Source organism: Scyliorhinus canicula, chromosome 8 (genome assembly GCF_902713615.1).
Source record: "Scyliorhinus canicula chromosome 8, sScyCan1.1, whole genome shotgun sequence".
Taxonomy (NCBI): Eukaryota; Metazoa; Chordata; class Chondrichthyes; order Carcharhiniformes; family Scyliorhinidae; genus Scyliorhinus; species Scyliorhinus canicula.
Window position 1 is genome coordinate 181,906,510 of NC_052153.1, and position 22,017 is coordinate 181,928,526.

Sequence of the window (22,017 nt, forward strand, 5' to 3'; positions counted from 1 at the left end):
CCCTGTTCCCACAGCAGTGTTTACCTCAGATCTTCGAAGTCCAGTTAAAGCTACAGTCTGCCCTGTAGTATTTTTCCCTTTTGGAAATCCTCCTTATGAACATAGAACATACAGTGCAGAAGGACGCCATTCGGCCCATCGAGTCTACACCGATCCACTTAAGCCCGCACTTCCACCCTATCCCTGTTACCCAATACCCCCCCCCCCCCCAACCTTTTTTTTGGTCACCAAGAGCAATTTATCATGGCCAATCCACCTAACCTGCACGTCTTTGGACTGTGGGAGGAAACCGGAGCACCCAGAGGAAACCCACGCAGACACGGGGAGAAAGTGCAGACTCCGCACAAATAGTGACCCAGTGGGGAATCCAACCTGGGACCCTGGCGCTGTGAAGCCACAGTGCTATCCACTTGCGCTACCGTGCTGCCCACAATTCCCTTGGGCTTTCCTTTCAACTTCCAAACATGTTGAACGACACGTGTCCAACTTTGTTGCAAATGGTAACACGCAGAGCTTTCGAGTCTCACCTCCTCTCTCAGTACCTTCCTTCCTGGTCTGAGAAGGAGATCCTGGAGCATTCCCAGCTACCCATTCTTTACCTTGTCTACCTGCCTTCCTTTTCACTCTTCACTCCCCTTCCTATCCTTTTCAAGATTATGTGGCGTGACAAAACCAAAGTTTAAATTTATGGATTAGCTCATATCGTCAAACATAATTGCTGCTTGTCGAGCAGTTTTTTCAACCTCTGGTCTTCAACATGGGTTCTTATCATAGAAGGCAGGAAATTCTTAAAATCCTCTAAGAGAATGACCTGTACTCAGAGACACATAGTATTTCAACTCCCAATGAGGTCTAACCCGCTATCAAAATTGTTCTGCTTAACCCTTGTAGTAAAGTGGTCACCACTATTGCTTCACAGCGCCAGGGACCTGGGTTCAATTCCCGGCTTGGGGTCACTGTCTGTGTGGAGTCTGCATGTTCTCCCCATGTCTGCGTGGGTTTCCCCCACGTACTCCGGTTTCCTCCCACAGTCCAAAGAAATGCAGGTTAGGTGGATTGGCCATGCTAAATTGGCCCTTAGTATTCAAAGTTAGGTCGAGTTTCAGGTTGGGAGGGCATGGGCCTAGGTAGGGTGCTCTTTCGGATGTTTGGTGCAGACTTGATGTGCCGAATCTTCTGTGCAGTAGGGAATCTATGATTCTATTTGTTATGACAGCACCATTTGACAACCATTGCTCAATGATCTCTAAAATGAGGGGCAATGTGATTCAGGTATTGAAAATAATATATGGGTTAGCTGGCCTTGATCTTTAAACAATGTCTTTCTTATTCTGCTGCAGTGACCTGGGATCACTTGGCTTTGAGTACCATTGGAATTGTGTCTATGTCTGTTACGACCCCTCTCCCTCCATGATTGTGATATATATAAAGCTGGGAGGGAAGTTAAAGGGCACTGTTTACATAATCCTTTCTTTAATGTGGGCTGTTCTAACTGTTCTCCCCACCCACCCACCACTATTCCTCCTTTTCCAAAGTCTCATTTGGAACCACGTTTGTACGCGGTCCCCGAGGAAGGAACATGCATGGACGCAAGAATTAAACACAAAGGAGTTAAGTCGGTCGCTGTTGTTAAGTGAACCCAGACTGTCACTTACCAAGTAATGGCGGTAACCAGTTCACATTGGCTTCACAGTGAGAGTCGAGGAAGGTCAAAACTTCACCTTTGGCCACCGAAGCCCCTAGCAACCTGGTTCGGATCAGGCCTTCCCTCTTCCTGGTGCGAATGATCCTCACTTTTGGAAATCTAGCCATATATTCCTCCAAACGTTCTTTCAAATGTTCTGGAAGAAACAAAGAAGTGAACAATTGAGCGTTGTTTTGATTTTTTCGTGATTGGACAGAATTCGGTCAATTATTCAGAATGGTGGAAGCTGATGGTCAGAAGGGATTGGCTCCTTTAGTAATAGTGACACATGCTGACTCTCTCTTCATGTTCCATGCCCTTTTCTGAGGCTTTTAACTCTTTACTGGGACAGAGTCCCATTACAGCTGATCACTCTGCCAGCACTTGTCACCATACCGAAACTGCTCTTCTCAAAGTTACAAATGACATGCTATGTGACCGTCCAAAGATAAACTCTCCCTCCCTCCTCTTGACTTCACTGCAACATGTGACATGGTTGATCGCGTCCTCCTTCTCAACACCTCTCCACCGTTATTGGATGGGTGGGACTGCACTCGTCTGCTTCCTCTCTTATCTTCAAATCAATGGCGATTGGGAATTGCCAGCGCTTCTTTTCCCCACTCCCAGATATCTCCGATGTTTCTTGGCCCCACACCTATTTCCAAACTACACGTTGAACAACAACAACCAAAGACACAATGGCTGGGATTTTCTGACCCAGTGGGATCGTCCAAAGAACAAAGAAAATTACAGCACAGGAACAGGCCATTCGGCCCTCCAAGTCTGCGCTGACCATGCTACCTGTCTAACGAAAATCTTCTACACTTTCTGGTTCCGTATCCCTCTATTCCCATCGATTCATGTATTTGTCAAGGTTGCCACCTTAAATGTCCACTATCGTCCCTGCTTCCACCACCTCCTCCGGCAGTGAGTTCCAGGCACCCACTACCCTCGTGTAGTAAAAAACTTGCCTCGTACATCTCCTCTAAACCTTGCCCCTCGCACCTTAAACCTATGCCCCCTAGTAATTGGACCGCTCTACCTTGGGAAAAAAGTGGTCTGACTATCCACTTTGTCCATGCCCCTTATAATTTTGTAGACCTCTATCAGGTCAACCACCTCAACCTCCGTCGTTCCAGTGAGGAACAAACTGAGTTTATTCAATCTCTCCTCAGAGCTAATGCCCTCCATACAGGCAACATCCTGGTAAATCTCTTTGCACCCCTCCTAAAGCCTCCACATCCTTCTGGTAGAGTGGCGACCAGAATTAAGGACTATACTCAAGTGTGGTTTAAATAAGATCTACACAGCTGCAACATGACTTGCCAATTTTTATACTCAATGCCCCGCCATGAAGGCAAGCTTGCCGCAGCCTTCTCCACCTGTGTTCCACCTTTCATTGACGCTGTGGACCTGTAACCTAGATCTCTCTGACAGTCAAGTACTCTTAAGGGTTCTAATTCTAGATCATTCACTGTATATTACCCTACCAGCAGTAAACCTTCCAGAATGCATTACCTCACATTTGGTGCAGATTAACTCCATCTGCCATCTCTCCGCCCAAGTCTCAAAACGACCTAATCCGCCTGTAATCCTCTGACATTCCCTCATCGCGTATCCTCAATTCCACCAACATTTGTGTCGTCCGCAAACATACTAATCAAACCAGTTACATTTTCCTCCAAATCATTTATATATACTACAAACAGCCGAGGTCCCAGCACTGATCCCTGCGGAACACCACCAAGTCACAGTCCTCCAATCAAAAAAGACACCCTTCCATTGCTACTGCTCTGTCTTCTATGACCTAGCCAGTTCTGTATCCATCTTGCCAGCTCACCTCTGATCCCGTGTGACTTCACCTTTTGTACCAGTTTGGCCATGAAGGGACCTCATCAAAGGCCTTACTGGAAGTCCAAATAGACAACATCCACTGCCCTACCTGCATAAACACCTTTGTGACCTCCTTGCAAAACTCTATTAAGTTAGTGAGAACGTGACCTCCCCATTCACAAAACTGTGCTGCCTCTCGCTAATACGTCCCTTGCTTCCAAATGGAGTAGATCCTTCTCGAAGAATTCTTTCCAGTAATTTCCGTACCACTGACATAAGACTCACCCGGCCTGTAGTGCCCTGGATTATCCTTGCTACCCTTCTTAGAACAAGGGAACATATTGTCTATTCTCCAGTCCTCCAGGACATCACCTGAAGACAGTGAGGATCCAAAGATTTCTTTCAGGGCCTCAGCAATTTACTCTCTTGCCTCCTTCAGTATTATGGGGTAGATCCCATCAGGCCCTGGGGACTAATCCACCTCAATATTTTTCAAGGCGCCGAAGACCTCGTCTTTTTGGATCTCAATGTGACCCAGGCTATCTACACACCCTTCTCCAGACTCAATAACTACCAATTTCTTCTTTTTGGTGAATACTGATGCAAAGTATTCATTTAGTAACTCGCCCATTTCCTCTGGTTCCACACATAGATTCCCTTGCCTATCCTTCAGTGGGCCAACCCTTTCCCTGGCTACTCTCTTGCTTTTTATGTACGTGTAAAAAGCCTTGGGAATTCCTTACACCTATTTGCCAATGACTTTTCGTGACTCCTTTTAGTCTTCCTGACTCCTTGCTTAAGTTCCTTTCTCCTTTCCTTATATTCCACACAGGCTTCGTCTGTTCCTAGCCTGCTGGCCCTGACAAATGCTTCCTTTTTCCTTTTGACGAGACCTACAATATCTCGTTATCCAACATTCCCGACATTTTCCGTATTTATCCTTCTTCCTCACAGGAACATGCCAGTCCTGTTGAAGGTGCCGGGGGAGGGGTTCCCTGATGGTGGGCTGGTCGAGCCACACGAAACGCCGTAGGTATCAGTGGACTGAAAGCTCCTACCGGTGGCCAATGGCGAAACATCTTCGCCATCGGGTAACATGCCACGGCGGGGCTGGTAAATCCCACTCTTTCTTAGTTTTCATATGTTTAAAACTGGCTGACAATACCCAACTTCACCTCATCCATGGGCAGCACCGTAGCATAGTGGTTAGCGCAATTGCTTCACAGCTCCAGCTTAGTTTCCCGGCTTGGACCACTGTCTGTGCAGAGTCTGCACGTTCTCCCTGTGTGTGCGTGGGTTTCCTCCGGGTGCTCCGGTTTCCTCCCACAGTCCAAAGGTGTGCAGGTTAGGTGGATTGATCGTGATAAATTGTCCTCAGTGTCCAAAATTGCCCTTAGTGATGGGTGGGGTTACTGAGTTATGGGGATAGGGTTGTTTGGGGTTACTGGGTTATGGGGATAGGGTGGAAGTGTGGATTTAAGTAGGGTGCTCTTTTCAAGAGCCGGTGCAGACCCGATGGGCCGAATGGCCTCCTTCTGCACTGTAAATTCTATGATTGATCCCCACCTCCTCCACTGTCTCTAAGTTATCACCCTTCTTGTCTGACGTCCACTACTGAATGAGCAGGAATTTCCTCTAAAGAAGTATTGGGAAGGCTGAAACCACTGTCTTTGATCTCCACTGCAAACACCACTCCCTCGCCTCCAATGCCATCCCTCTCCAAAGTGTCTGAGGGTGAACCAGTCTGTTCACAAACCTGGCGTCATACCGGCTGAGCTTTAAGCCATATATCTGCACTGTCACTGTGAGACCGTCTATTACCACCTCCGTTCACCTTCACACCATCCCCGCCCCTGCTACTCACCACTCCCACCCCCGCTCCTCAACACCCACTTCTCCGCTCCTCACCACCCCCACCCTCGCTCCTCACCACCCCCACCCTCGTTCCCCGCCACCAAACCCTCAGACTTTGTACAGTAGTCCCCCTTTATAACGCGGGTGTTGGGGTCCAAGACAGCCACCCGCGTTGTATCCGAGCCGCGGATATCCATGATGGGGGTTTAAAATTTATTTAAAAATCTATGCATGCGCTTCCCATTGTGAGTCTACGGGGGGGCGGGGGGAGAGGTCAGACCCCCGTAGACTCACAATGGGAAGCGCTAGCATAGATTTTTAAATAAATTTAAAACCCCCATCGTGGATCCAATTAAAATTTTCAGCGGCCGGCTCACTTTGATCCGGAGAAGGAAGCTGCTCTCTCACTGAAACAATCAGCCGGCCGCTGAAATTGACACTGCCGGCTGCTCTCTCCCTCCAATCCAACTTTTAAGTTTTAATGTTTCTGATTGGAGGGCGAGAGCAGCCGGCAGTGTCAATTTCAGCGGCCGGCTCACTTTGATCCAGAGAGGGAAGCTACTCTCACTGAAATAATCAGCCGGCCGCTGAAATTGACACAACTGACAGTTGGGGTCCATAAGCCCCCCCGCGGTATATCGCGAACCGCGGTATTGCGGAGCGCGGTATAACGGGGGACTACTGCATTTAACAGATTATATTCCGCCACTTTCACCACGTCCAGTGAGCTGTCACTCTGCCATCCCCTTCCAGCATTCCAAAGTGTTCCTCCCCAACATCTTGGTCTAATCCTCAGTCACCCCCGACACCCCTTCACTTTTACGTGGCGCATTTCCATGTAACACCTGTCCTTTTACCTCCTCCCTTCTCACTGGCCAAGACTCCCAAACACTCCTTCCAAGTGAAGCAAGGATTTACTTGTACTTCTTGAAAATTAGTAAACTATATTCGCTACTCACAGTGTGACCTCCTTGCAGACTGGGTGACCGCTTTGCCAAATATAGAAACATCGAAAACAGGAGTAGGAGTAGACCATTCGGCCCTTCGAGCCTGCTTCACCATTCAATATTACCGTGGCTAATCGTCCATCTCAGCATCATACTCCAGTACTCTTCACATTCCCCATGACATCTCTGTTCTGTCCACAAGTGTGGCCTCAACCTTCCAGTCAGTTGTTATTTTAATTCTTTCCCTTGTTCCCACTCTGACCTTTGTGTCTTTGGTTTGCTATAGTGTTCCAATGAAGTTCAAAGCAAGCTTTCTCATCTTTAGTCTTTCCATTGGTCACTTCACAGCCTTCTGAACTCAACACTTAGGTTAACAAATTCCGATCATAACCCCAACCCCCTGAAAAAGGCAGGCTATCAAAGCTTTCTGTCTGAGAATCACAGAATTTACAGGACAGAAGGAGGCCATTCAGCCCATCGAATCTGCACCGGTCCTTGGAAAGAGCACCCAACTTAACCCCACACCTCCACCCTATCCCTGTAACCCAGTAACCTCACCTAACCTTTTTGGACACTGATGACAATTTAGCATGGCCAATCGACCTAACCTGCACAGTCCAACCTAACCTTTGGACTGTGGGAGGAAACCGGAGTATCCGGAGGAAATCTGCAGACTCCGCACAAACAGTGACCCAAGCCGGGAATCGAACCTGGGATCCTGGTTCTGTGAAGCGACAGTGCTAACCACTGTGGTACCATGCCTCATTCATTAGAATAGCTCGTAACAACATTGCAACAGTAACGAGGTAACAGCAATTTACACTACATGAACAAAAGAGTGCTGATTTGTTGGCACATGGACTATGATTGGTGGAGGCATTGCCAGAATAATGCAGGTAAGTTCTTTGCTTTGTGCAGCAATGTTATTGAGGGATATGGACCACAGGCAGGTAGGTATATGGAGTTAAGTTTCAGATGTCATTAAATGGTGGGCCAGGCTCAAGTGGCTGAATGGCTTACTCCTGTTCCTATGCGTTTGAGGCCCAGTAGAGAAGAATTAAATAGTCACTACAGGGGCTGGTCCAGTCCTGAAACCCGGCCGCCACCATTTCCAGGAGACCGAGTTGGATTCAGTCCCAAAAAGGCACCTATCTGGTCAGTGCCAGGGGCCCTCGCTCCTGTGAGAGGGATTTTGCCACAGGAGGTACAACTGGAGAGGAGGCATCATGCCCCAAGGGCCGCGGGCTCATCAGAGGCTGGCAGCTCTCCTTTAGGAATGGTCGGCACTGCATCAACTGCAGTGTGGCCTGCACAACGGATCACTGCTAAAACCCCAGGAAAGGTTGAGTGGGGTGGGCTTGCCAGGGCCAGACATGGATGCAGAGTGAGGTGTGAAAGAGGGTTTGAATTAAAGCGCTGAGGCGAGGAGGGAGGGAATCTTCTTTCGGGCTCCACAGTGAGTGCCAATGTCAGAATGTGGGAGAAACCCACATTCCTCCCAGGTCTATCTTCCAGAGTGGTTAAATATCAGTGGCAGCCAAGGAGGCTTTTAAGTGACCCATAAATAGCCGCTAAAGGGCCTCATTTTACCTCTGGGCAGGACTAGCCTTGGACTAAATTGGAGGGTAGCAAGAAGGCACTCCATTTTGCACCTTCCTGTCTGAGCACATGGCCAGCCCATCTCTGAACCCACCATTGGGAAAATGGGGGGGAGGGTTTGCGAGCGGGTGGGGGGAGGGATGGCAGTGGACCTCAAATTCAACCCTTCCATTCTGCTTCTCTCTCCACAGATGCTGCTAGACCTGCTGAATTTACTGTTTTTATCTTCAGTTATTCAGGTACAGAGGGATTTTTCGGCCCTCCTCATTGGCCGGATTTTCCAGTTCTGCTGTGGCGGGATCCCTGGCGGTGGGGCGGTAGAGCCACAGACCTCGATGGGGCTGGCAGATCCTGCCGGCAGCCAATGGCAAGTCACCTCAACCATGGAAAACACAAAGCGCAGGGTCTGGGAAAATCCTGTCCGTAGTGTCACAATCGCTTTCGGAATTTATCAGTTACTTACAATCGAAATTCATGACGTCGATGAAGGGGCAGAGAGTAATGTATCAATGTTTGCTGATGACACCAAGCTATGTGGGAAGGTAAGCTGTGGAGAGGATACAGAGCGGCTGCAACGAGATATATATATAGTGGTGAACACAGCCCAACGTATCACACAAGCTTGCCACCCCCCCATTGATTCAGGAAGGCAGACAGCATTGTCAGAGACCCCTCCCACCCAGGCTTTGTCCTCTTCCAGACCCTTCCATCAGGCAGAAGGTACAGAAGTCTGAAGACCCACACATCCATACATCGGAACAGCTTCTTCCCCACAGCTACTAGACTCCTCAACGACTCCCCCTCGGACTGATCTGTTCCCTGTAAGAACACTATTCACGATGCCCTATGCTGCTCTTGCTCATGTATTTGTTTTGTTTGGCCCCTTATTTCACACTGTAACCAATCACTGTTTGTCAATGTACCATTTGTCAATGTACTCTGTTGATTATTCTTTTTTATCTACTATGTACTTACTGTGTACGTTCCCTCAGCCTCAGAAAAATACTTTTCACTGTACTTTGGTACATGTGACAATAAATCAAATCAAATCAAACAGGTTATCAACAAGACGTCAGATGGAGTATCATGTAGGGAAATATGAAGTTATTCACTTTGCTCCTAAGAATAGAAAAGCAGAATATTTTCTAAAAACGTGCAAGTGTTGACGTTCAAAGAGGTGTGCGTATACAAGGAACGTAGAAAATGAGCATTCATGTGCATCAAACAGTTAGTAAGGCAAATGGTTTGGTGGCCTTTAATTATATGTAATAAAGGCCATCAGGCCCCAGATTTGCCATTGATGAATATATTTAAGGCTGGCATTAGTAGAGTTTTGGTCTCTTACGGAATTAAGGGAAATGGGGAGCAGGAGGGAAAATGGAGTTGAGGCCCAAGATCAGCCACGATCGTATTGAATGGCAGAGAAGATTCGATGGGCTATGTGGTACCCTCCTGCCCTATTACTTGCGTTCTTGTGAATTTATGCTCCAGTATGAAAAGAAATGAGGTGAGGGCGGAAGAACTTGAAGGTTATGGAGAGGCAGGCGCCTCAACGGTGGTCCCGTCGAAATGGATTGAATGGACTGTTTGTGCGTTCATTCTATGCTGCTCCATGCAATGCAATCCCTGCTCTTCAGATTCTTGACAGTTTTAAACATCCATCTTGGCATGACGAGTGGATCTTAAAAAACAACGCAAGCATTATTAAGTGGCTGTCAGGTGCTGCATTGCCAGAGACCTTTCGCCATAACTATACGTCCCATTGCAGTAAAACCACTCCAGTTTAGTTTTGCGTTTTACGAGGAGGCTATTAAACACGAGTTAGATTTATATAGCCATTAATGGGTGATTAATGGGACCTTCCAGAGAACACTAGTAAACTGGCAGGCAGATCATTGCGATAAGTTGCAGCAGAAAGATAACTTCAATGTGTGGAGGCTTCGTTGTCATTTCCCCACATTTTTCCTGTTTCCCCTGCGAGTGCTGTCTGAATCTATGCCAGCTGCCACGTGTTGCATGGCAGGAGCACTGGTTCCCAGATGTTGGGAATGACATATTAAGTCAGCAGCGTGCACTCTGACTTTCTAATCAGGAGGCACCTCTCAACTCCCCCCTTCCAATGCCGAACTCTTCACCCTTTGGATTTGAGCTTGGGATGTTCACTCTCTGATGCACGATCAATTGCCCAAAGACTTGAGTTGGATACAACTGAGGCTTGATTGCTCTAAGATGTGTGACCTCCCACAGCAGCTGGCGAAATGGCTGCAGCATGGGGGACACACATATTTATACTCCGCCTACTGGGCGGAGCCAGGAGGCAGGGACTACCGACGAACCTGTAGTACAGGTCCTACCATACATCACCTAATAGAGGTGCAACAGTGGTTTACCACACTCTCGCAATAGCACATTTATTGTCAGTCCCTATTTGAGTCGATGGTGTTGGCATAGCAATGTGCGCTCATTCCAATAACCAATGTCGACACTGCAATGTGGCACTGAGGGAGTGCTGTGCCACTGGAGACGCCACACTTCAAATGAGACCTTTAACCGAGGTCCTGTCTGTTGGCTCAAGTAGATGTAAAAGATCCCACAACACCATTGTCAAGGCGAGCAGGAGAGTTCTCCCTCATGTTCTGACCAATCACAGCCTCTAAATAAAAAAAGAGTACCTGGTCTTTGTCGCACTGTTATTTGGTGGAGCTTGCTGCAAGTAAATTGACTGCCAAATCTCTCTGCATTACAACAATGACTAAACATAACAAAACACTTCTGTAAAGTGCTTTGCAGCATCCTGAGGTTGTGAAGGAAGCTGTACAGGTGCAGGTTCTGCTTTTCCGTTCACTTCAGAGTCGAGCATGTAGGTCAGGCTTGGAGTTTATATGCAAGGCAGATCAGTTGGGAGATGGAAGGTTTCCTCTTTCACCCTCTGAAGGTAAGTTTGGTATTTACAACAATCCAGCAACGTTTCAGAGTTGTTTTTTTCTGATGCCATCGCACAAAACATCCAGGTGGGCTTACAAATTTGCAAACAGTTCAAAAACAAGCCCCAGTATTGCCACCAAGCAATAAAGTGAATGGAATTGGCTTGGGTCAGATGCCGGACACAAGATTGATCACCTCCTTCGAGGTGATGGGGGTGGCCGAGGACAGAGTGGTCACCCACACGGCGGTTAGCGGAGATCACAGAGGTGAGGAATCATTGGGTCCCACCCCGGAGGACCTGTCAAACAGGAGTTGTTATTGCCTTACTGACTGACCCACCCCTCCCACTGACCACATACCCATTCTACCGCAGGTCCTCCAGCCGACAGCGCCGGCCCATCCTTGGTGACCTCCTCCCCAGCCTCCCAGGAAAACACCTCAGAGGGTAACTACGAGGAAGACGCGATTGAGGCTGCACAGTTGTCATCCCCAACCTCCACCAGCGCAGATTCACACACCTCGGTGGGACATGTTAGTGGACAGGTTTCTGGGGCACATTCTGGTGATGCACATCAGGTGCAGGCAGGAACCCCCAGGTGAGGCTGCAGTCAGAAGTCTGCTGGATCCCAGGACCCAGCTGGGTCCCAGCCTGATGCTGAGCCTCTGGTACAGGGTTACCCGGAGGTGATGAAGACGGTGCAGACGGGACATTCATAGGGAGATGTCAATGCCACTTCAGCAGGTCCACAGTCGATTGGAGGAATCCCACAGTCTATAGGCACTGACAATGCATGGCACCGAGGCCAACACTGCCAGGGTGGTGAATGCAGTGGAGAGCCAGGTGCACGGCATCAGCACCATAGGTGACGGCCATGGCTGAGGGTCTCGGCAGAATGTCGAACTCGCCGGGGGATGTGACTCAGTATTAGGCTGACCTTGGTGAGGTGCTGTGACACATGTCCTGCTCTCAGATGGGCATGGCTGAAGCGCTGCGGACCTTGTCCCAGTTGCAGGTGGGCATTGCTGAGGTGCTGCAGAGTATGGCCCAGTCGCTGAGGAGCATTGATGACACAATGGTGCAGACATCAGGGAGCCGCCAGGGCTGGCATAGCCAGATAGTGAAGGGGCAGCCAGGGGCATGAACTAGCTGCCCCTCCATTCTAAGGTGAACCCCAGGGCCCAATGGGCAGGAGGAGGGCACTGGGTGCCATCCTGGACCTGTCACATGGAATGCCGATGGAGGCCACCAGCTGCCCGGGTTCCATGCCTCTGATGAGGCCATGTCTCACAGTCAGCACGCGGGATAGGGCAGCACGGCAGTGCTGACAAGTGAGACGGGGCTCTATGGCTTCAGACCTCCCAGAGGACGCCTGCCTGGGGCGTTGAAGGCCACAATACGAATGTAAGCAGCTGGCTGTGTCCACCTCTGATGTGCATCTTGGGGAAACAACTACAAACAATAGTAGAGCTTGGAGGACCAAGCACATCAAGGATCACTGAGGGCACTAGGAGAGGCGAAATAGAGGGCAGGGGTGTCAGTAGGGGGTGAGGGGAAGGGGGGGAATTGCGGGCCAATGTCCGAACCCTTGACCCATCTCTCAAGGCATCTCCCCTTCCTTCCGGGCAGACCATGTGCAGGTGATGGCTGTGAGCGAGGTCAAACTATGACATAGATTGAGGAGCACCAGCGCTCAGTTCTCTGTGGGTTATCATCAACCCCCTACCCCCAACCCCACTGACACAATCCCAGTACCCTAGAGTGATGTGACACAGACCTTGGGTGTTCGGGTGTTGGCTGTTACGTGTGTGGTCTTGCCTCCCGCAGTGTTCAGGCACAGTGTCCAGGCATTGCAGTCTGATTCAGGTGCTAGGCAATGACTCCTCCACGGGAATCCACGTGGGTTATGTGAAGTGCTCATTGAACCACAATTGCCAATTCCCTATTAGCAATAGCCTTCAGCCGCTTGGCCAGAGGCCTCGGCAATCGGTGAGGGTTATGGGTGGTCGGGGTGGATGGGCAGGGACAACACAATCCAGGGGTGGTGCCACATGTAGTCGCCCCCCAGTTTCCCGCCCCAACGCCTCCCCCCCCCCCCCCCCCCCCACCTTCCATGGTGGCCCACCTCTGCGGAGGGTCCCCAACCCCTCCTGCTGAGCACTGGGGTGGAAGGCCTAGTACCCCCAGGCAAAAATGGCTCCTGGGCTCCCCACAGAAGCCCTTATTCTATGTTCTATGTAGATGGGCTTTAGAGTGATTTCACAGGTCGGCGCAACATCGAGGGCCGAAGGGCCTGTACTGCGCTGGAATGTTCTATGTTCGGCCAGTTTCTTGTTTTACAAAAGGTGTACTAATCGGCGCCAGTGTATCCACTTGCTGGAGAGGCCAATGAATCATGGGAGGCCGCTGGATATGGGGTTAATTGTATGGAAAAGGGGCTTAAGTGGTGATAATTGGTTTATCACCACGCTACGGTGAGATCCCGATTTCACCTACGATTGCTTCACAGACTGTTTGGCGCCTGGGGCAATTCTCGTTTTTGACCTTAATTCGCTCGAGCGAGGGTGCAGTGAGGCCGGAGAATGGTGCCCTTAATCTGCAGAGTGCAGCATCACAATATTGCTGCTTGATGACATGCTTATGACTTGACATTCTTACATTCCACTTTCTGAGCAAAGAGGTCTCTCCTAAATCTTCTACCGGGTTTATCAGTTTATCTTATATTTAGAGTCCTTAGTTTTAGACTACCCCATGTTTCCTGTCATAGTTTAAAAAACCCCCATCAAGGCATCCCTGAGCCTCAAACTCTTCAGACTTTTCTGAGAATTAGAACCTCTCAGTTCTCACAATACCCTTGTGCACCTTTAGTGCACCTCTCCAGTGTCTCTGTGTGCTTTTTATAATATGGAGATCAAAACTGTGCGGTACACGCCAGGTGTGGTCCAGCCAAGAGCCGATACAATCTTTGGGCTGTTCAAATCTACTCCTCTAGAAAGTAGCTCCAGTTCTTCGTTGAATTTAGTTTTTTGGCTTTGTTAACCTGTTTTTCTATTTCAATTTATTTGTCAATTAGATCCTATATAGGCATGAATGTAGCTCCTTAATTCCCTTCCATTCAATGAGACCATTGATCATCCCAGATTCCAATGGTGCTTGTTTCCCCGAGGAGTAAGTTGCCCAAAATGGGTGGAAAGCAGGGCATTTGCATTTTTAGGGCGCTTTTGCACTGTACTGCCCAAAAGGGTGGGAGAAGCAGATTTGGATCTTTATAGTTGAAAATTAAACACTTAAAGAGCTATGAGGAAAGAGAGGGGGAGTGGGACCAATTCTGTCAATGTGTTGGCTGAATGGCCTCCTTCTGAGGTATGCGATTCTACTTGAATCATTGACGAAAAATAACATTAATCATAGAATTTACAGTGCAGAAGGAGGCCATTTGGCCCATCGAGTCTGCACCGGCTCTTGGAAAGAGCATCCTACTTAAGCCCACACATCCACCCTATCCCCGTAACCCAGTAACCCCAGCTAACATTTTTTGGACACTAAGGGGCAATTTAGCATGGCCAATCTACCTAACTTGAACATCTTTGGACTGTAGGAGGAAACCAGAGCACCAGGAGGAAACCCACGCAGACACGAAGAGAACGTGCAGACTCCGCACAGGTAGTGACCCAAGCCGGGAATCGAACCTGGGACCCTGAAGTGACGAAGCAACTGTGCTAACCACTGTGCTACCGTGCTGCCCATAATGATCAGTTGCTGGATATGTTTCTTTAACCTAACACTGCTTGCCATCTTCAGCTAAGGGAATGCAGCCAAAGCCACATAATAAATTGTAGCGAGAGAAATGCTTTGCTCCTTACGTTACCATTCCTTCTCCAGGTCATTCTGTTATTTGTTTGTTACTGATGCTGCATCTTAAGTAAAGCTTGCTATTTAAATTCCGCAGTAGGTAATGAACAAGGGTAGTCAGATGTGAAAGTCAGCACCCCTGACAGGTATGCTGTGAAAATGTGCCTAATTGTTAATTTAAAAACAAAATCTATCATTGTTTCTTTCTTGCAGTTGATTAAATAAGGTAATAAATCACGTGCACAATACATGCCAACCCAACACCTAGTCATCCGTCAAAGTGGAATTCAGACTGCAGAATGACAAATAAATAGTAATACGGAAACAAAGGCTTTATAGTCTTGTCAACAGGGTGACAACATTTGATAAAGGACAGCACCAAGCATTCTCTTCTGCTGGTTAACAAACAAAAGTTTCATCTTGATTTTTCCTCAAAACGTACGTTTGAAAGTTTGAGTGGTCCGTGCGCACTTCCGTTTAATCTCAATGAATGGTGGGAAGAAGCCACTTAGCGAAAATTGTACTTGAAACCTGTGCTTTTTCTATGTGTCCCATCGTGTCTCAGTACCATCTCACAAGCTACCTGACCCTTGACCTGGAAGTGAACTCACATTGCGGGATTAATGCCAGTATGGCTGCCAATCGATTGTGCAAATCGCTTTCACTGAGAAACCTAAGACTAGATTTGTTAGAAAGATGGTGGAAGATGAAGAGAATTTTATTTTAGCTCAACAATGGGTTGGTGTCATCTGAATGGACTCCCTGAAAAGGTGGTGGAAGCTGGGTCAAAAGTAAATTGAATAAGTGCTTGTAAAGGGGGATTTTTAGAGTTGTGAGGAAAATGGCAGAGAAGTGGGACTAATTGGACAACTCATTGAAAGAGCTGGCCCAAGAAATTTAGGCAGTATGAGCCTTTGCGGTCCCAGCAAGTAAGGCAGGAAAGCTACTACCGTTGATCGTGACGGGCAGATTTTTTTGTGTTGGGGCGAATTCCAATTTTCAAAATGCCCAGTGGTGCCATTAGGGGCCTATTTCTGGAATCTATCAGAATGGAAATAGCGGGATTTTGAGTGCTATATTCCCAGCTATAGTGTTGAGGGGAGCTGATGGTTTCTTGCACTTGAAAGAATGTTTTCTGCTTCAGCTCACCTGTTGCCGAAACCTCATCCATGCCTTTGTCATCTCAACCCTTAACTATTCCAAAGCTCCGCCTCTGCAAACTTGAGCTCATCCCAACACTGGTGCCCGTATCCTAACTCACACAAAGTTCTAATCGCAGATCGATCCATAAGCTCGCTGACCAACATTGGCTCCCAGTCTATCAACACCTGTTTAAAATGCACAGTTATTTTGTTTTAATCCATCCATGGTCTTTTTCTTCCCTATCAGTAACGTTGACCCGCCCTTACAAGCCCTCTGAGATCACTACACTCCTTGACCTCTCACCTCTTCCACATCCCTAATCTCCATTTTGATTCACCATTGGCAGCTGTGCCTTCATCTGCCTCGAACCCATGTCCTAGAATTCTCAGCCGAACCCTCTTCACATCTTCCTCCTACTAGAATTTGTTGTTAATCAGTATTAAATACTGTCTGATGATGTGATGAGACCATCAATTCACGCGACACGTGGTTAGAAGCGAACAGTGGTTTTAATCGTCTTACAACAGAGCCTGCCTGTGACGAGATGAACTCTAGATGAACTGGCAGGCAGGCTCACAACAGCAACCTTTATACTTCCGGTTATGGGGAGGAGCCATGGGCGGAGCCATGGGCGGAGCCAAGGGTGGAGCCCAGTACAAGCTCCTCATCTCCCCCTATGGGTAGAGCTGCGCAACTACACATGATCTAGTACAAGGTACAGGCTCAACACATGTTGTACAATACAGTGTGGATTATTAGTGTTTATAATTCACCACATGATGATCCTCGTTAAGGGAGATATATTAATGCGAGTTGTTGTTGGGCTAGTAGTTATAATACCCCATGTGAAGAGGGATACATTATAAGTGAACTGTCAATTGCCCAACTGATCATATAATTGGGTCCAGCTGAGAACCATGTGAATGAGACACAATATATAGCAAGAGGCAGGGAGGGGAAGAGGGAAAAAATATCGCACAAAGTAGGGAATAAAATAGAAAAACATCTCATTACATGTTCAATGATTTTCTTGAGCAGCTCGAAGGATAATAAGGAGCATTCTTTGTGTCTGATAGATATTGTCACTGCTTCTTCTGTCTCATTATAATTAATGGACAAACCTTGGTGGCTTCAAATGGCAGTGAATGTCTTTAGTCTAATGAAATGTTCTCCTATATAATTAATGTGTTAGCTTCCCGACTGGCCTGTGGATTATGCTTGTTAGGGCACTTGTTCTGAATCTTGATCGCAGCCTCAAATCCTCTGAAAGATTTCACATCTTGGCGATTAATACTGTAGCTAAGTCATGTTATTAGGGTGTAGAGTGGGTAATTGGCTTGAAAACAGGTAACAGAGGGCAGAGTGAGACGGGAATCTGCCAGTTTGGGAAGAATGAATGGCCGGCCGTCAGGAGAGTCGGTGTGAAATTTCTTACAGCTATTCTTTTCTGGATTTGGATAAAGGATGTTGAAAATGAACTTTTCAGATGAAACAATAGGAGGCGGAGCGACTAGGGAGGAACTGTGCAATTCAGAAATGGTGAAATGATTTTAATGGGACCTAGGAATACCACCATTTTGAAACCAACAACTTGCATCTATCCTTTAATGTATTCAAATTTCCCGAGCTGCTTCACTGAAGCATCGTCACCCGAATGTGATGCCAAGTCACAACATATTCTGGTACCACCAGTGGCACCCATCATCGCAGGCGACACCGGAGAATCCCGGCTTGGCCATAGAAGCAGGTTTTAAGGAGTGTCTTGAAGGAGAGAGAGGGAGAGAGATAAGAGGGGGAATCCCAGAGCTCAGGACCCAGGGGGCTGAAGGCATGGTCGCCAATGATGAGGTAATTAAAATTGGGGATATGAGTCAGAGGCCATCATTGGAGGAGCATAGATATCTTGGAGGGTTTATTGCTGGAGAAGACTACAAAGACAGGCGGCGGGATTCTCCGTTGACGGGATCCTCCGCTTCGCCGGCAGCGCACGCACGCACGCCCGCGGATTTCCCACTGGCGTGGGGGTGGCCACAATGGGAAACCCCATTGACTGGCTGCCGGGATGGAGGATTCCGTTGTCAGGAAAAGCGTCCGGCGGGGTGGAGAATCCCACCCAGGGAGAGGCGATATCATGGAGCTTTTTAAAAACAAGGATGTTGTTGCATCAGCTCCCAATGTAGGTCAGCTGCAATTCACTCCCTAACAGCACTGTGGGTGTACCTACACCACAGGAACTGCAGCTGTTCAGGAAGGCAGCTCACCACCACCTTCTCAAGGGCAATTAGGGATGGGCAATAAAGGTTGGGCCGGCATTTATTGCCCATTCCTAATCACTCTTGAGAAAGTGGGGATGAGCTGCTTCCTTGAGCCACTGCAGTCCATGTGGCATTGGGAAGGAAGTTCCAGGGTTTATACCCATCGATAAAGAAGGAGCGGGATATAGTTCCAAATCAGAATGGTCGGTAGCGTGGAGGTGAAGCTGCAGATTGTGGTGTTCCCATGCATCTTCTGCCCTTGTTCTTCTAAGTGGTAGAAGTCATGGATTGGGAAGCAGTTTGAGCAACTTTGATAACAACTTCTAATCCTGAAACCTTTATTACCTAGAAGAGTGAGTTTCATTCACAATAATAACAATAATAATAAATAATCTTTATTATTGTCACAAGCAGGCTTACATTACACTGCAGTGAAGTTACCCCCTCGACGCCACACTCCGCGGAGTGCCTGTTCGGGTACACAGAGCAGAATTCAGAATGTCCAATTCACCTAACACACGTCTTTCGGGACTTGTGGGAGGAAGCCAGAGCACCTGGAGGAAACCCACGCAGGCACTGGGAAAACGTGTAGACTCCACACAAACAGTGACCCAAGCCAGGAATCGAACATGGGATCCTGGCGCTGTGAAGCAACCGTGCTAAATGCTGTGCTACCGTGCTGCCAAAGGGCAAAGGACGTTACCTCCGACAGTGCAGTACCCCCTCAGTACTGATAACTGATAACCCTTGAAGTCAGAGGTAGAAGGAGTCTCAATCTATTGAGCCAGGGCTATGACTAAGGAGTGAGAACAGCACTACTCTTTCTCCAATAGTATGCTGAAGAGTTTTTAAATTTATATTCATCTGAGTGGCAGTCGAACAGCTCAACTGAAATTCGGCGCTTCCATCAATGCACCACTCTCTCGGCAATTAAGTGTCAGCCTAAATGGTATGCTCAGGCCTTTACCTGCCTAGAGCACACTCTTAAGCATTGATTTTGGCTTTGAGAAGTGGAGCAAAAAAGATGATAGTGATTTGGCAGATCATGTTGCATCTCTCCCGAGGTTTAATTCAATGGAAGCAAGAATCAGGTGAAATGGGCTGATTGGGTTCGATAAAGAGGGGTGAGAGGTGAGGTATATTGTGTGGAGTAGAAAATCGAAGTGGGGAGAAAGGGCTGGAGCTCCAGGTCCCAGATGGGTGGGCGCGCTCCATATCTGAAGGGGCCTTCAGATTGAGGTGTTCCCCCCCCCCCCCCCCCCCCCCCCCCACACACACACACTGCCATCGGGTGCTATTTTGTACTCTTCCGGGAAGATGTGTGCCTGCTGTCAAATTTTGCCCTTAGATTCTGCAAAACATAAAATAGCCTACCGATTCACTGTCGTTTGTGTTGCACTCTTACACAGGTTGAAATTTACTCCTCATGCATTACTTGTAGGCGAAAATTGATCAAAATATTTGTCACCCAGCGCACACAGATATCTCAAATCACGTGGGTATTTGCGGTCTGGTGCAGTCGGCAAGATTTTAAAGCGCTTGAAAAAATTGGTTTCAAACCAGATTGAGCTAATTCTGCGTTGTATATGTCGCAAACATAGAAGGTGACAAAAGCAAGAAATGAAGATTAAGGATGTGCAAAAGACATTTGAAAGAACAATTGTTTTGTCAATACCTTGAACTGCTCAACCTTCACTAGTTCTTGAGGTGGAAAAAAGTGAAAGAAAAGATTTCACCTCTTTGGCTATTTCACTTATTTATTTTGTTCAACCGTGGCTAAAACGAAAAATAAATAAAATTGGGTTCAGATTGGTTCCAAGTGAACATTTGGCAGTAAGTATTTTTTTTTTCTTCATAAGTTTAGAGTATCCAATTCATTTTTCAAATTAAGGGGCAAATTAGCGTGGCCAATCCACCTACCCTGCATATCTTTGGGTTGTGGGGGTGAAACCCACGTGGACACGGGGAGAATGTGCAAACTCCACACAGAGAGTGACCCAGAGCCAGGGGCGAACCTGGGACCTCAGCGCCGTGAGGCAGCAGGGCTAACCCACTGCATCACCGTGCTGCCCTTGTAAAAGTAAAGAAAAAGGTCATAATATACACACAAGTACATGATGGTGCATAGACACACACTGACTGACACACTGAAAGACCAATCAACACACAGAACCACACAGGGCACGGTCACTATAAAGCCAGAGGACACTAGTTTTCCCGTTCATTCGGGATGCAGTCTCTGAGACAGACAGAGCCCGCAGTCAGTAACACAAACATCTACCATGTGCTAGCAGTGTAGTCTGGTCAGGTTAGCCATAGGTCTTCAGTCAACCTAACATAGTGTCGACCCACAGTGCAAGTATGTTTAACAGCTCATAGTTAAATATAATAGAGTTGTACTTCTACAAGTTTTGGTAGCCTGTCTCTCTCACTGCTCTGGTAAACGCAGTCATCACAGACCCAGCATACCCAACACATCAAAAAATACTTAGGATGCAGTAAATAAAATCCAAAAAATATTGAAAATACAAAAGAGTAGGGCAGCATATGTGGAAATGATAGCTGTTTTAAAAGCTATCTTTGCTGATCTTTACCAGTACTGATGAAAGCTCACTGACCTGAAACTTTGGTTTGGGATTTTGCATTGGTAATAACGGTAAAACTGTCACCATGTGCTGACCTGACAACAACATGTGGATTTCACACATGTGCAGAATAACGTGGAAATCCAGAAGCTGCCGTCAGCGGTTACACACTTCTCCAGAGGATGCACTGTGAGACCTCCCAAGACTGCAATCAATTAAAAATCAATTGAATTAATAAGAACTTTCGCACTTTTGCTGTTATTCTCTCTGGGAAAACCTTTGAAAAATTATAGAATGAGATGTAACAGGGCGAATATCATGAATACCGCTGAACACCTACACTGGTCCTGAATAGCTCATTTTAAATTTGAGAAATGTCAAGTTCGTCCGTAATGGTAAAAAGAATCCTCATTTTGTTGTATTATTCAGAGGATAAAATGTGTCTGTATACATCAGCAGATGGGAAATGATGGGATGAATTCTCCGTCAGCAGGACAACACAGCTCCTAGTGTCTCAAAGCCACACAACATTTCTTCAAAATTACATTGAAAGAGATTACCAGGTCTGGAAAAGCCTGGGGCTGGATTCTCCAAAAATGGGGCTATGTCCCCACGCCAGCGTACAAACGCTGGTGTTTCACTCTTGACTTTCCTCAGCAAAATCTACAGCTGTTTTCCTACCTTGCAGGGGGCTGGCAGGGCCCCGGAGTGCTTCTCGCAGCTTCAGCTCCGTATACGGGCACCTGCACTTCCGGTCGCGAGTCCGCGCATGGCGGCCTTGGACTGCAGCCCGACATTGACAATGTAGCCCCCGCCCCCAAGATAGCGCACGCCCATGGATCCGAGCCGGGACCAATCGCTGCCACTGGCCGCCCATGAGGCCCCCCTCCCCCCCCCTCCCCCCCCAAGATAGCCCGCGCCCATGGATCCGAGCCGGGCCCGATCACTGCACTGGCTGCCCATGAGGCCCCCCCCCCCAACGGTGCCCGGTTCCCCCACCCCCCAGCAGGGCTGTCGCGGATTGAGTCCGCAACCGCCATCCGTGGTTAGAACCACGCCGTCGGGAACCCGGCCAATTGTGGGGCTGGTTTAGCACACTGGGCTAAATCGCTGGCTTTTAAGGCAGACCCAGGCAGGCCAGCAGCATGGTTCAATTCTTGTACCAGCCTCCCCGAACAGGCACCGGAATGTGGCGACTAGGGGCTTTTCACAGTAACTTAATTGAAGCCTACTCGTGACAATAAGCGATTTTCATTTCATTTCATTTCATTTTTCATTGTGTGCGGAGAATCGGTGGGGGGGGGGGGAGGAGTCTCTGTCAATGGACCCTTAGCCGTGGCAT

General features: G+C 48.0%; 1 protein-coding gene across 4 annotated transcripts in view; it reads right to left on the reverse strand.

The window, feature by feature from the left end:
* galntl6 (polypeptide N-acetylgalactosaminyltransferase like 6) overlaps positions 1 to 22,017 on the reverse strand; it is a 1,408,929-nt gene that overhangs the window by 249,530 nt on the left and 1,137,382 nt on the right. For all 4 annotated transcript variants that reach the window (XM_038805796.1, XM_038805794.1, XM_038805795.1 and 1 more), the window contains exon 6: positions 1,656 to 1,841. In XM_038805796.1, coding sequence (XP_038661724.1) covers positions 1,656 to 1,841 — 186 coding nt within the window. The remainder of the gene's footprint in view (positions 1 to 1,655; positions 1,842 to 22,017) is intronic.